This window comes from Cnephaeus nilssonii (assembly GCF_951640355.1).
Source record: "Cnephaeus nilssonii genome assembly, chromosome: 9".
NCBI classification, from domain to species: Eukaryota; Metazoa; Chordata; class Mammalia; order Chiroptera; family Vespertilionidae; genus Cnephaeus; species Cnephaeus nilssonii.
Genome location: NC_137080.1, coordinates 36,603,215 through 36,618,808, shown reverse-complemented (window position 1 = coordinate 36,618,808; position 15,594 = coordinate 36,603,215). Strand labels below are relative to the sequence as shown.

The 15,594-nt window shown below is 39.4% G+C and overlaps 1 protein-coding gene across 3 annotated transcripts in view; it reads right to left on the bottom strand.

Moving 5' to 3' along the window:
* Positions 1-15,594, bottom strand: part of CDK19 (cyclin dependent kinase 19) — a 120,816-nt gene that overhangs the window by 24,611 nt on the left and 80,611 nt on the right. For 2 of the 3 annotated variants that reach the window (XM_079781119.1, XM_079781120.1), the window contains one exon: positions 2,153-2,210. The exons of the other annotated variant lie outside the window; for it this stretch is intronic. In XM_079781119.1, the coding sequence (XP_079637245.1) occupies positions 2,153-2,210 (58 nt within the window). The remainder of the gene's footprint in view (positions 1-2,152; positions 2,211-15,594) is intronic. 3 annotated transcript variants of the gene reach the window in all.

Below are 15,594 nucleotides of genomic sequence, written 5' to 3'. Positions count from 1 at the left end.
ATATTTGGGAGCAGTAAGGAGGAGATATTAAGTTTGGGTGACTGTGCTCAATGTGATGACAGGTACAAACAAGGGAAAGTATAAGATGATGATGAATTTGGTCTGGAATAATGGAGTGTAGGTTGCCAATAGAAAACAAATAGAGATAAGAATTTCAGCTAAGGTGAGAGAATGGAATCTGAGATCCAGATCCTAGAATAATTCCCTAAAGAAGTAACTGTAGAAAAGGGAAGCCATGTCCACAGCCAGTGCCCAGGGTGTCTTGAAACAAACGGTTAATAGAAGAAAGAGGCAAAATGAATCAAATACAGAAGTAACAGCAAAAGTGGTATATAGAAAAACAGCATTATATGTCATATAGACCAAGAAAAAGTCTCAAGGCCAAACTGGTTAGGAGAACAAATAGCTAAGGCAGTAAAGGAAAGCGGTGACTAGATTTGGTAAGACAGAGTTCAAAGGTGTCTTTTTAGAGAGCAGTTTCAATTGAGGAATGAAATTAAGAGGCCAGATTATAACAAATCAGCTTTAGTGGAACCAATGGGTGAATATACGTTCTAGAAGTAAGAACAAAGTGGGGGACACAGAATAAATGGTACAGAAAACAAAATGGATATGAGATTTATTTTAAAGTTGGGAAGAGGACCGTGAATGTTTAAAGGTGAAGAGGAGAAACATGAGAAGGGGAGACTGGTGATGCCATAATATAAGGAGCTGAAGGGTAGCAGGAAGATTATTGAAGCTAAGAAGGGCACCAGGTGGGCCTTCGGAGGGAAGAGTCATTCCTTCTCTGACAGTTTCTAAGGCAGGGCTGTGCTACAAAAAGTGGTTGATGAGGTTACACCAGGTAGCTCTGCTATCACTAGGTAGCAATGTTGATAGGGAAAGAGACTCTGGACTTGGAATTCAAAGTCCTTCCTTTGAAAGGCTGAACAAGCTACAACCTCTTAAATCCAGCTCTCCTTATATACAATATCTGCCATACAGAGTGGTTGTGTAAAATAACGAAGTAACTAACATGTGAAAGTATCACACTGGATAGTAATCTGTTTATTTTACTGTCTCTCACAGGAAAGAGCCATCCTTTATCTCCACTTTCACCAGTGTCTAGCAAGAGTAGGTACTCAATAAATGCCTATAAGAAAAAGAACGTTAGGAGGGAGGGAGAAACAAGTGAGGAGTGGTGTAAAGGTGATGGGGAGGGAATGAGAAGGGGAAGGAAAGCAGTGACCTGGTTCTTAATTAACATCAACATAAGTGAATGACTGAATCTCAGAATAGAGGTTTAAAGAAAGGGAAGTTGGTTTAGAACAGCTTCTTCAGGGCCTGGGCTGATGTATTAACTGAAGAAGTAGAAAACCAAGCAACAGGGCTGGCTCGGTTGAAGGAGGACAGAAAGAATTTGTAGTAGGTTAAGTTAGCATAACTTTGTACCACCCCTACCATGATATAGTCTAATAGCAAAGACAACAGGTTGATGAAACAAAATTTATTTTCAAATCCTTCTAAAAAGCATTGAACATTCAATAAACGTTATTTCTAGTAAAAGAAATTAAAGCATTTCTTAGCTAATTTTCTACCCAAATATTGTCAGGTATAAATGAATCCTTCAGAGTTGAAAAGGAAATTTTAATATACAGATAAGACTCTTTTCAGTGCCTTACTCTAAGATTAGCAAGTAAAAGGGCCTATAAACTTACATATCCATTTGGAAAAGATATGTTGGTACCTGGCACAGGACATACGTGGGGCAGGGGAAAGATATCTGTGAAGCTCTATATGTATTAGGTGAGAGTGGGAGGGATGTATTTAAGGAAAGAACATTTGGTAAAGCTGAGACAAAAATAACATTTTTGGGGATTATGTTTAGGGTGACTGTGCAGGACAGTAATAGTGACATACACACATGCTTGGGATTTTGATTGGGAATGAATTTTTGTGGGCTTGCTTGCCTCAGTTTAGAATTATGAAACCTTGTTTTGGGAATAAACCTGAGGGGTTTTATAAACTATCTATCTATATTTCCTAATATCTCTTCTAAAAATATGAGAAAGTAATTTTTAAGTTAACTACTTAAATAAGAATATTAAAAAGGGAAACAATCTTTGCAGTCACTTCAGTTTCTTAATAAATTATTTTAGAAATAATTACCTACCTATTTTGACTCTCCCCCTCTCAGGACCTTCTCCCATTACTAGGATATTTGCTGGTTTCTAGAAATAAAAATAGAGCATTCAAATTACTATGCTTATTCTTTTGACATGCTCTAAAATGGAAAAAAGTTCTTATAATGTGAAAAAGTTCTTATAATATTTGGTATTTTCAACATAACTATAATCAAATATTAAGTACCCTCTACATAGTTAAAGCATTTGACATTTTTAAAGTTAGCACTAACTTTCCATAAACACCCTTGCTATGGAAATATCTTATATTCAAAATTATATCATACAAATAATTACAAATGAATTAAAGCTGTCATTTCTATTTATCCCACAGAAGTAATGAGTAATAATAATGTAAAAACCTGTACAAATTATAACTGTCTGCTTGCTGCCCACAACAGTGTCTGTGGTTGAAAATTTTATATAAAATTTCAAACCACAACATAATCACATGGAATATTCCTTGCTAAATATTTCTAAACTACTGTAAGAAAATATGATCAACATTCAACAGATTCCATTAAAATTCATACATGGCTTCAGCTATAGTTTATGCAAAAGTGAGAAATTCAAAATATTATTTCAAGATGTAAGAAAATAAACACCGAGGCTAATACAAAGCTACATAAAGAAAAGAGTAGGCTGCAAATGTGTCCATCTGTTAAGTTGTCCTCATTTGTAGACATCTGGAAACAGAAACTGCTAGGATAGGGCTTTAGACAATGAGTCTCCTCTGTAAACTCCATTTCCAAGGTCTTCTCAGTGAAATGGAGGAGTTACGGAGGGAGGTAACATCTTAAAGGAGAAATTAAAATTAGCAGGACTTTCTGACTAGCTAAAGTCAGAAAATTAAGAAAAGGTTGATAAAGACTGCACCAAGATTTTGAGTTTATCTGACTGGGAAGAATGATGATGCCTTTATTTTGGAAGAGTTATGAGAAGTACTGGTTTGGGAATAACAAAGAGAAGGAGATGACATACTGAGTTTGAGGAAGGTGAGATGCCTAAGTCAGACTAGCCAGGGTAGTGAAAATAGGAAGATTTGGATTTGAAAGTTATTGTCACTAGAGTGTGTTAACTGAAGACAAAAGATAAGATTGGTTTACCATAGCAGGAAGAGAAAAATAGCATCAGACAAAAACAGAACGTTCAAAATTCAAGCTTGACAACTATTTATCAAAGACCCACTATGTATAAAACATTGTATTGGAGACTTTCAGGAAACAAAGAAAATTTCTTGACTCAAGGAGTTTAAAATCTAGTAAGACAGCTTTTTAGAATACAACATATTATGAAAGTACCAAAACAGCTAAATAAAATGTCAGGAAAGAATGATTCTTCTCAATGAATATTAGTCTTTAGCAAGGAGATGGCTTTAGGTGACTAAGGATGACTAAAATTTTGATAAGCATAAACAAAAGAATGACTTTTCAGGCTCAGGACTCCCTAAAAGCAAGGGTGTGGTCACATAAAATCACAGACATGGTATACTTAAAGAACCTAAAATGTTTTGATCTGACTAGAGCATAGAATGCTCAGTGCAGAAATAAGACTGGAAACAATGTTGGAAATAAAATGCCACATTAAATAAACTGGAATTTACCCCAGTCAGTGTGGCACTGTGGTTAAGCATTGACCTATGAACCAGGAGGGCACGGTTCGATTCCTGGTCAGGCCATATGCCCAGTTTGCAGGTTCGATCCCCAGTGTGGGACATGCAGAAGGCAGCCGATCGATGATTCACTCTCATTATTGATGTTTCTATCTCTCTCTCCCACTTCCTTCCTCTGTGAAATCAATAAAAATATATTAAAAAAGAAAAAAGAAATGGGAGTTTATTCTATAGGCTCAGCCAGTGGTCGGCAAACTCATTAGTCAACAGAGCCAAATATCAATAGTACAACGATTGAAATTTCTTTTGAGAGCTAAAAACTGACTTGGGCGCATGGGCCACGAAGTTTCAATCGCACTGTACGTGCGCACCCACATGTGGTATTTTGTGTAAGAGCCACACTCAAGGGGCCAAAGAGCCGCATGTGGCTCGCGAGCCGCAGTTTGCCGAGCACTGGGCTAAGCCAACACAGATTAGTGAGGTAATCAGATCTATATTTAGGAAAAAACTCTGGTAACAGTATGAAGAATGAATTGGAAGGGATGGATAAATCACAAAGTACAGACAGAGAGACAAATCGGAAGTGGGCTATAATAGTCTAGGGAAAAGTAAGGGCACCCTAACTTGTGACAATGGTCATGGAGGAACAAATCAGAGCATTTAAGGTAAAAGGTAAATACTTGGCATGGCTTTTTTACACCACTTTCTCCCGCTCCATAGTCATCCATTCAACAAGTATTGACTGAGCACATTCTAAGTATCAGGCAGTAGTTTAGATGCTAGAGATACAGCAGTAAACAAAACCAGGAAAAATCCTTGTCCTCATGAAGCTTACATTCTAGTGAGAAGAGAAAGACAATAAACAAATGTACAATACATCAGATATTGGTAAGTACTGTGGAAAAAACAAAACAAGGAGAATACAAGAAGTTTCCACACCTGGTATTATGGCTGACTAAATGCTCTAGGGGACCCTGTCATTACAGAAAAAACATATGCCACATAAGAAACATTCCTTGAAGGATCCCTGATCTCACAAGAGGTCCACAATCCCACACCTCAGCCCAAATAATGTTTCCTTGTGGTTGGAGAGTGACAAAAAGCGGGATGGGCCTGAAAGCAGATGCCAATAACAAACACTGAACCTTGGGCTACCTACAAAGTAAGGACGCTGAGATGCTACCCCTCAATCAGCCAAGACTCTCAAGGGGACTAGAGTAAACCAAATTGCTAAAAGAAAGCTGGATCAGCTAAGTATTGTCAGACAAAGTAGCTTAAAGACAAAAATATTATTAGGTATAAAGATGGTAACTATATAATACAAGGTTCAATTCACCAGGAAGAGGCAACTCCTAAACTTGTGATGTAATTGAAAAAATATACATGCATAGTGAAAATTGATATAACTTCAGGGAGGGAAAAGAACAATGACATCATATTTTTCTCATTTACTGGTATGTCAAGCAGACAAAAGATTAGTAAGGTACAGACTACCCAAAGGACACAATTAGCAAGGTTGATTTAGCAGTGATATGCACATCTTCTTACCCATTAATTGAAGAGTACATATTTTTCTCAAGCACACATGAGTATTTACAAATACTGATCATGTACTAACAGGTCTCAAGAAATTCCAAGGAATTGTCATCAAACAGGCTATGTTCTCTGATCACAATGCAATTACGTTAAGTCAATTATGAAAGTACTAGAGGCCCATTGCACTAAAATTCATGCAATAGGCCTTCCTTCCCCTGGCTGTCAGCACCCGTTTTCTTCCGGCACCCGGGACCCAGGCCTTCGCTCTGGCCGCAGTGGAGAAGCCAAGCCTTGAGGCTTCTCCGCTCCAGCCGCAGCAGAGAAGCCAAGCCTCTTCAGTCTTCAGTCTTTAGTCTTCACTCGGGCTGGAGCCTTCAGTCTTCACTCCATGCCTATGCATGCAAATTAACCCGCCATATTTGTTGGGTTAATTTGCATACTCACTCCTGATTGGCTGGTTGGTGTCACAGAGGTACGGTCAATTTGCATATTTCTCTTTTATTAGTGTATATAAACTAAAAATTCCATATATTTGGAAATTTAAAAATATTTCTAAATTGCCCTGACCAGTGTAGCACAATTGGTTGGGCATCAGCCTATGCACCAAAAGGTTGCTGGTTAGATTCCTGGTCAGGACACATAACTAGGTTATGGGCTCGATCCCTGGTAGAGGGCATGCAAAAGGCAGCAGATTGATGTTCTGCTCTCACGTCAATGTTCCTCTTTCTCTTTTCCTCTCCCTTCCTCTCTCTAAAAATCAATTTAAAAAAATACTTTTAAAATATTCCTAAATCACTTAGAGGTAAAAGGAGAAACTATGAAGAAGTTAAAAATATGCAGAAATGTAATAATAAAAGTACAACCTATCAAAACCATAGAATGCAGCTAATGCTGTACTTACAAGGGAAATTTATAGCCTTAAATATTTATGTTAGAAAGGGAGGAAAGATGAAAATAATTATGTGCCCAAGTTAAAAAAAAAAAAAGCTAAACAGAATAAACAAAAATAATGTAGGAATAAAAAAGGTAAAGTTAAGGGTAGAAATCTATGAATAGGGAGGATTTATGAAGCCTCTAGGACAACTAGAGCAAGAGGAGAGAAGGTACAAATAAACAACATTACAAATTGCAAATAGGAACATAACTACAAATCCAGTGGAGGTTACAAAGATAAAAGAGGAATACGAAGAACTTTATATCTATTAATTTTAAAACATATAAAAAATAGACAAAGCCAAGAAAATGTAACCTACAAATTGACTCAAAATCAATTAGAAAACCTGAAAGTGCTGAATAAATTGAAACTGTAGTTAAAAATCTTCCTGCCAAGAAAACACCAGACCCTAGTTGATCAAAGAGGCAAGTTTTCCAAATTTTCAATGAACAGATTGTTTCAATTTTATTCAAACATTTTCAGAGAATAGAAAAAGAGAGAATGCTCCCAACACATCCTAGAAGGCCAGTATAACCTTGACAACAAAACTAGATAACATATGAGAAAAAAAAATTTTAGGCCAACCTCACTCATGAGTATAGATGCAAAATTATTAAACAAAATATTATTAAGCCAAATCCAGAGATAGGAATGCCAAGATGGCTTAACATTAAGAAAATCTATATAAGCCATCACCATATTAACAGATTAAAGACAATTATCTTGATAGTGGCTAAAAAACAGATAATTATCTTGAGAGAGTGAAAAAGCAGTTGATAAAGTTTAACACCCATTCATAATAAACACTCTTATCAAGTTAGACTAAAAAAACTTCCTTCATCCAATAATGGGTATCAAAAACTAAGAAGGAAACAATGAAAGCATTCCCTTTAATATCAACTAAAATCAACATTTTATTATAAGCCCAGTGCTATAAAACAATAATTAAAGGCATATGGACTGGAGAGGCAGAAACAAAACTATTCTTATTTAGAAATGACATAATTATCTACATAGAAAATCCAAAGTATTTACAAACAAATGAGCAATAGTAAACGAGTTTAGTAGGATGTCTGGCTAACAGAGCAATGTGAAAAAGTCAACTGTATTTCTATATGCCAGGGGGGGAAAAAGCTAGGAAAAGGCCTATATAATAATGAGGTAATATGCAAATTGACCATCACTCCAACACACAAGATGGCTGCCCCCATGTAGTCAAAGATGGCCGCCACAAGATGGCCTGCAGGGGAGGACATTTGGGGGGGACCCAGGCCTACAGGGGAGGGCAGTTGGGGGGGACCAAGCCTGCAGGGGAGGACAGTTAGGGGCGACCAGGCTGGCAGGGGAGGGAAGTTAGGGGCAATCGGGCCAGCAGGCAGACATCCCTCGAGGGGTCCCAGATTGAAGAGGGTGCAGGCTGGGCTGAGGGGGGACACCCCACCACCCCGTGCACAAATTTCGTGCACCGGGCCTCTAGTAATTTAATAATTTGTCTACAGCAACAAAATAGGTATAAGGTGCCTGGGAATAAAAATATCAAAGGGTGTACAAGATTTTTATACAGAACATCCTGAAACCTTATATTAAATGACATTAAGAAGTCCTAAATAAAAAGGCTGGGGGTGGGTGGGTGGGAAGAGATCAACCAAAGAACTTGTTTGCATATATGCATAACCCATAAACACAGACAATAAGGCAGTGGAGGCCTGGGGCAGAGGGCAGGGGCAGGCTATAATGGGTCAACGGGAGAAAAAAGGGGATATATGTAATACTTTCAACAATAAAGATTAAAAAATTAAAAATAAATAAAATAATTATTTTTATTTCTTAAATCCTCACACAAGGATATTTTTCCATTGATATTTAGGGAGAGTGGAAGAGAGAGAAAAGACAGAGAGAAACATCGATGTGAGAGAAACACATCAATTGGTTGCTTCCTCCATGTGCCCTGGTAGGGGGCATGTAACAGAAGGGCCCAGGAGCCTGCAACTGAGGTACGTGCCCTTGATCGGAATTGAATCGGGACCCTTTCATCCACAGGCCCACACTCTATCTACTGAGCCAAACCAGCTAGGGCAGGGTCACTTTTCTTAGCGTATTACTTGGCCTCTTAGCTGGCCACTTATTCTGAGCCAAACCAGCTAGGGCTAAAATAAAATTTAAAAAATAATAAAATAATAAAAAAGAAGTCCTAAATAAATTAAGAGCCCATGTTTATAGATAAGACTCAATACAGGGTCTCAGAAAGTAGGTTTACAATTGTGAGTACGCAAAATAGCTTATTCTTATATTTTATTTATTAATTATTGTATTATTTTCCATATGAACAAATGTAAACCTACTTTTGCCCACCCCTGTAAAGACATCAATTCTCTCCATACTTATATGTAAATTCAATGCAACTTCAATCAAAATCTCATCCAGGTTTTTTATTGTGGAACTTGAAAAGCTGCTTTAAAAATGTATGTGAAAGAGCAAAGAGCTAAGACTAACCAAGATACTGTGAAAGTAGACTGTGATACTGGTACAGCGACAGACAAAATGATCAATGGGACAGGACAGAGTATCTAGATGGAACCATGATAGTGAGAGAAGAAGATATTCAGATCAGTGGAGAAAGGAGGACTATTCCATACATGGTGCTGATACAACAGGTTATCCAAATGGAGAAAATAAATAAAAGGAATCCTCACCTTATAACATATATGAATTTCAGGTAGATTAAGGATTTAAATGTGAAAAGCAAAACTTTACAACTTATTGGGGAAAAAATCTTTCTGATCCTGAGGTAGGGAAGAATTTCTTAAACACGTTACAAAAAATAACCATTAAAAAAAAAGACTGATAAATTTGGCTATTAAAGTAACTTCTCTCTTGGCTGTTGTGGCTCAGTTAGAGCATCATCCCGTACATCAAAAGGGGGCAATTCGATTCCTGGTTGGAGTGGGTAGAAGAGTCAATATATTGATTTTTCTCTCTTAGATCAATGTTTCTCCCTTTCTCTAAAATTAATTTTAAAAACTGTCTTTAAAAATAAATTAAAAAAATAACTTCCAATCATCAAAGATAAAGAAAATTAAAAACAAAGCACAAGCCAGAAGTATATGTTGCATACATTAAGTAACAAAGATACACTATCCAGAACAAAGAACTACATATCAGTATGAAAAACAACCACACAGAAAATTTGACAAAATGTCCAAACAGGCATTTAACAAAAAACAAAAACAAAAACAAAAAAACAACAAAAACCCATGCTTTAACCACTAAGCATAGGAAAAGATGCTCAATTTCATTAATAATAAGGGAAATGCAGATTAATATCACAGTCAGATACCATTTATACCTAGTATATTGGTTAAAAACTAAGAACTGCTGAATAGTAAATGGGTCTGGGGAAACTCTAATACACTGCTGGTGGGAAAATAAATTAGTACAACATCTTCCTGAAAAACTGAAAAATTACATAGCCTTCAACTCAGTAATTCCATTTTTAGATACACTAGAGAATGTTCATAGAAGCACAGTTTGTAATGTAAAAAAATATGGACACAACCCAGATTCCTAGCTAACAGGAAAATGGAGAAATTAATTGTGGTAGAGTCATACATGGATTTTAAAATTGCAGTGAACATAAGTGAATTACAAACAAAATTTAAAAAAATGTTCAAATCAGTCCTAGCCCATTTGGCTCAGTGAACAAAGCGTGGGCCCACGGACTGAAGGGTCCTGGGTTCAAGGGCATGTACCTCAGTTACAGGCTTGATCCCAGTCCTGGATAGAGTGCATGTGGTAGGTAACCAATCAATGTGTCTCTCTCATATCAATGTTTCTCTCTCCCTTTCCACTCTAAAAATCAATGGACAAATATCCTCAGGTGAGGATTAACAAACAACAACAACAAAAAGTTTAAATCTTGGAAGTATTATATTGAGTGAAAAAAGCTTTGCATACAGCAGGATGGCATTTTCATAAAACTTAAAATCAAGCAAAGTTTAAAAATATACTGGTTAGCCATACATCTTACCTTATAATAGACAAATATGCAAATTGACCGCACCTTCGCTATGCCCAAGCCACGCCCACCAACCACGCCCACCAGGAAACCATTGCAGGGACATTGGGGTGTGGCAGAGCCCAAGGCCGGGAAAGCCTCCGCCCGAGGCACCAGCGGGGAGCCTGCACGGATCACAGGAAACCACTGGGGGTCGGCTCCTGCATCCTTAGCAGGGATGTTGGGTTCGGCCGAGCCCAAGGCCACCGCCCGGGGCCAAGCCCCGACCCTGAAAGAAGGCAGAAGGCGGTGGCCACAGCCAAGGCCTGGGTCCCTGGTGCCGGCAGAAAACTGGTGCAGGCAGCCAGGTGAATGAAGGTCTATTGCACGAATGTTCGTGCATACGGGCTACTAGTATAAATATAATGAACTGTTTTAACGAAGACGTGAATAATGAATTCAAAATTCTGGATATTTGTTACCTCTCAGAAGGGGGGCAGGAGGACAGGAAGGGGAAGAACGTGAGTAGAAGCAAGTTACTGGTTGTGTCCCAGATATTGGGTTAAGTTACAGGCTCCTAACTGTTAAACTTTGTGAAATCCATAAATATTCCAAATATCATTTTGTATATATGAGGTATTAAGAATATAATAAAGACAAGAAGAAAGCAAGGAATAGGAATAGGCACTGTTGGGAGTGGGTTGAGAGGTCTTATTTTCGGCATTATTTTTTTCTTTTTTTTAATCTTTATTGTTCAGATTATTACAATTGTTTATCCTTTTTTTCCCCCATATCTCCCCATCACCCGATTCCCCCCCACCGCCGTTGTCCTTATCCATAGGTGTATGATTTTTGTCCAGTCTCTTCCCATACCCCCCACACAGACACCCCTTTCCCCCTGAGAATTATCAATCCACTCCCATTCTATGCCTCTGATTCTATTATGTTCACCAGTTTATTCTGTTCCTCAGATTTTTAATTCACTTGATTTTTAGAATCACTTGTTGATAGATATGTATTTGTTGTTCATAATTTTTATCTTTACTTTTTTCTTCTTTTTCCTCTTTTTAAAGAATACCTTTCAGCATTTCATATAATACTGGTTTGGTGGTGATGAACTCCTTTAGCTTTTTCTTATTTGTGAAGCTCTTTATCTGCCCTTCAATTCTGAATGATAACTTTGCTGGGTAGAGTAGTCTTGGTTGTAGGTTCTTGCTATTCATCACTTTGAATATTTCTTGCCACTCCCATCTGGTCTGCATAGTTTCTGTTGAGAAATCAGCTGACAGTCGTATGGGTGCTCCCTTGTAGGTAACTAACTGTTTTTCTCTTGCTGCTTGTAAGATTCTCTCTTTGCCTTTTGCTCTTGGCATTTTAATTATGATGTGTCTTGGTGTGGTCCTCTTTGGATTCCTCTTGTTTGGGGTTCTGTGCGCTTCCTGAACCTGTAAGTCTATTTCTTTCACCAGGTGGGGTAAATTTTCTGTCATTATTTCTTCAAATAGGTTTTCAGTATCTTGCTCTCTCTCTTCTGGCACCCCAAAAATTCGGATATTGGTACGCTTAAAGCCATCCCGGAGGCTCCTTATGCTATCCTCACACTTTTGGATTCTTCTTTCTTTCCGCCTCTCTGGTTGGGTGTTTTTTTCTGCCTCATATTCCAGATATTTGGTTTGACTCTTCGGGTGCGGTGGTCTACTCTGTATATTCTTTATTTCAGACAGTGTATGCATAATTTCTGACTGGTCCTTTTCCATTTTTTTGGTATTCTCATTTAGGTCCTTGAAGGTCTCTTCAAGTTTCTCAGCAGTTTTTAGAAGATTCTTGAGTAACCTTATAAATATGGTTCTGAACACTGTGTCGTCGTCCATTAGTTTGCTTTCATCTATCTCTCCTACTTGTGACATACTTCGATGTCTCCACATTTTGGCTGCCTCCCTGTGTTGATGGAGTGGCTTTGTGTGGTCGGTGACCTATAGGGGCCGGTAGCTCAGTTTCCCTAATCACCCTAGGTGGTCGGTCTTGGTACTCCCCTTTGTGGGATGAGTGGAAAGTCTTGGTGTAGTTAAAAGCCCTGATTGCTGTTGGTACACTGGGAGGAACTGACCTCCGGTCCAATTGGTTGTGAGGGCCTGCTGTGTCTATAACGGAAGAATTGCTGTGCTGGAGACACAGTAGGGCTTTGGTGCTCACTGAGTCTGCCTCTTGAATGTGTCCCTTATGAGAGTGGTTGAAATCTGGTGTCGTCCACACCGACAGAAAAGTCACTCTCACTCTCCGACCGATGGCCGAGAGTCCCGTAGGCGTCTGGGTCCCCCGCGTGTCCCCAGAAATTAGAGTTCAGAGTGGTTGGGATTGTTGGTATCACTGGCGGAAGTTGATCTCCAAGCCAGTTGGCTGTGAGGATCAGCAGTGTCTCCGCTGGGAGAGCTTCTGTGCTCTGCTTGGGTGGGACGGAGTCTCAGGGTGGCACAGACAAGCTTTGGTTTCCCGTCTGCTCCGCCCTAAGAGGGGCGGTTTCTCCGTGCCCGAATTAATGGCTGCGCGCCTGAGAGAAGGCAGCTTTCGAGCCTCTCCCGCTGCCTAACAGACCAGTTTCTCCCCAGCTTAGGCTGGATTTCAGTGCAGACCGGAGGTTTTGTTTTTCTCCCGAACGAGAAATCCAGTCACTGGGAGGGCTGTGCTCAGCTTGGATGGGGCGGAGTCTCAGAATGGCGCAGACAAACTTGGTTTCCGTCGCGCCGTCCTAAGAGGGCAGGTTTCTCTGTGCCCTAATCAATGGCTGCGCACCTCTGAGAGAAGGCAGCTTTCGAGCCTCGCCCGCTGCCAAACAGACCAGTTTCTCCCCGACCACAGCTGGATTTCAGTGCAGTCGGGAGGTTTTGTTTTTCTCCCAAACGAGAAAGCTAGCCATGCAGCGGCTGCTGCCCTCCCTCTCCGCGCGCTGCGAGCAAGCCTGCCGTGTATTCAGTCGCCCGCCCTTTCCACGCTCACGGATCTCCGCACCTCCACAGCTCCTGAGGCTCAGCGTCCCCCTCTCTTTTTTTCTCTAGTTGTAGGTTTTCCACTCTGCCAGCTTTCTGGTGGTTCTGGACGGTGTGCGCTCTGTTTTCCAGGTGTAGTTTCAAAATTGTTGTGGTAGGCAACAATTAGGTGTTTACCTTATGCCACCATCTTGGTTGTTTTTTTTTTCTTCGGCATTATTTAAGCATTATTTTATATTACTCAGAGAACACCTCCTTGAGAAGGTGACCTTTGGGATAAGATCTGAAGAAAGTACAGTATAATCCTGCTGGAATCTAAAGGGAAGAACAGTCTGCCAAGGGAAGAGCAATTTGCAAGGCCCAAGGCAGGAGTTTGCCTAGTGAACTGGAGACATGCTAGGGGGAAACAGTGGGCAGCAGAAAGAACAGTGATGGGGCACTAATGATTCTAGAGAAGGAAACCCAAGAGAGGAGCTGGCTTGCTGTTTCCAATTGTTCTGCCTTGGGCACAATTCATCTGAGAATTGGACAAGTACTTGAGCACACTCTGGCCTGTGCTGTGAGTTGGTGAGGGCTGCCACAAGGTTTGCAGAAGGGCAAGGTCATGGTGTTTGGAGCAGTTAGGAAAAAACTTGGGAGAGCCAGCAGGCTGGCAAACGAGAAAGAGCAAAGAAGTCAATGTAACAGGAGAGTTAGGGTAGGAGGAGCAATGGAGAGGTAAAGCAAAGGTTAAGGAGGGGGTTGTCAATCATACAGAATGATGTGAAACGGACAAAGTTTATGTTTTACATGATTAGAATTGGTATCATTTTTTTTATCCTCCTGTCTAACCTGTAATTTCCACAAGTTGTATAATACATATGTAGGTTTTGGTGTTCTGCCCAGGTGTTCTGATAGCAGGGTTTGGAGACGCTGACATTTACTACTACAATATGTAGTTCTATAGTGTTTGCTTTTGTATATTTTGGTATTACTTGTCATTAGAGAAATAGTATTTTTAAATATATAATAAAGAATAAATAATGCTGAGAGGAATAAAGGGTGATTAGATGAAAAAGCCAATGAAAGAACCTGCAAAACAGCATCCACTCTAAGAAAACCAGAGCATAGGGTTCTAGAAGCCAAGAGAGTTTAGAAAGGAAGAGGTGATTGTTATGAAGAACAGAATGAAGCTGTGAAAAGGCAACTTTTGGACAATTAGTAAGTCATTGGTGACTGAAAAAAATTAATTTCTGTGCATTTACAGAAGCCAGACACAGTAAATAATACTCAAATAAGTGGAAAGAACATAAAGACAAAATTAGAGTATACTTTTAAAGGCCTTAGTGAAAAGAGGATATAACAATTTTTAAAACTGTAAAATTATCAAATAAACCATCTTATATACCATTTGCTATATAATTTGAATTTCCTAAATTTCGAGCTTAAATCCTTTAAAAAATAATGATATAAGACAAAAACAAAAAGTATATGATATGGGAGCAAAATTGCTTTATATAAAAAGATAAAAATAGATTATGAGCTGCTAAATAGGAGAAAAGCAGGAAGCTGGTCTTACATAATGTGAGCTAATGCTTGTTAGAAGTTCCTGCAGTCAATATTATGTAGAAACAGAGAATATGAGCACCACAATGGAATGAGGATATATATAGAGAGAAAGGGGGATCTAGCTAGTATTAGAGTTAGTAGAGAACACCTTTGATATACTTGAAGGCTGTGGAAGCTCTAAGTGTGGGGTCTCCATGTAAAGTCTGAGATGAGGGTGAAGGTAGTGACAGGGTTTAGGGGAGCAGAAAGGAACACAGAACTTGGGCAATATCCACAGAGAAGGGCTCCTGTAGTCAAGTAAAGATCTAGAATTGCAGAGAGTCATTTTTAAATGCACATCCTTTAATTGGGATCACCTGTCTCTTTCATAACAAGTAAACACAAGTGTCAAGACCTCCAGTGGAGCTCTAGTTGGTTTGGCTCAGTGGATAAGAGCATCGGCCTGCAGACTGAAGGGTCCCAAGTTCGATTCCAGCTAAGGGCATATGCCTAGGTTGTGGGCTTGATCCCCAATAGGGGGCGTGCAGGAGGCAGCCGATCAATGATTCTCTCTCATCATTGATGTTTCTATCTCTCTCCCTTCCTCTCTAAAATCAATATATATATATATATATTTTTAATATATTTTATTGATTTTTTACAGAGAGGAAGGGAGAGGGACAGAGAGTTAGAAACATTGATGAGAGAGAAGCATTGATCAGCTGCCTCCTACACACTCTCCACTGGGGATGTGCCCGCAACCAAGGTACATGCCCTTGACCAGAATCGAACCCGGGGCCCTTCAGTCCCCAGGCCGACGCTCCACCCACCAAGCCAAACCAGCC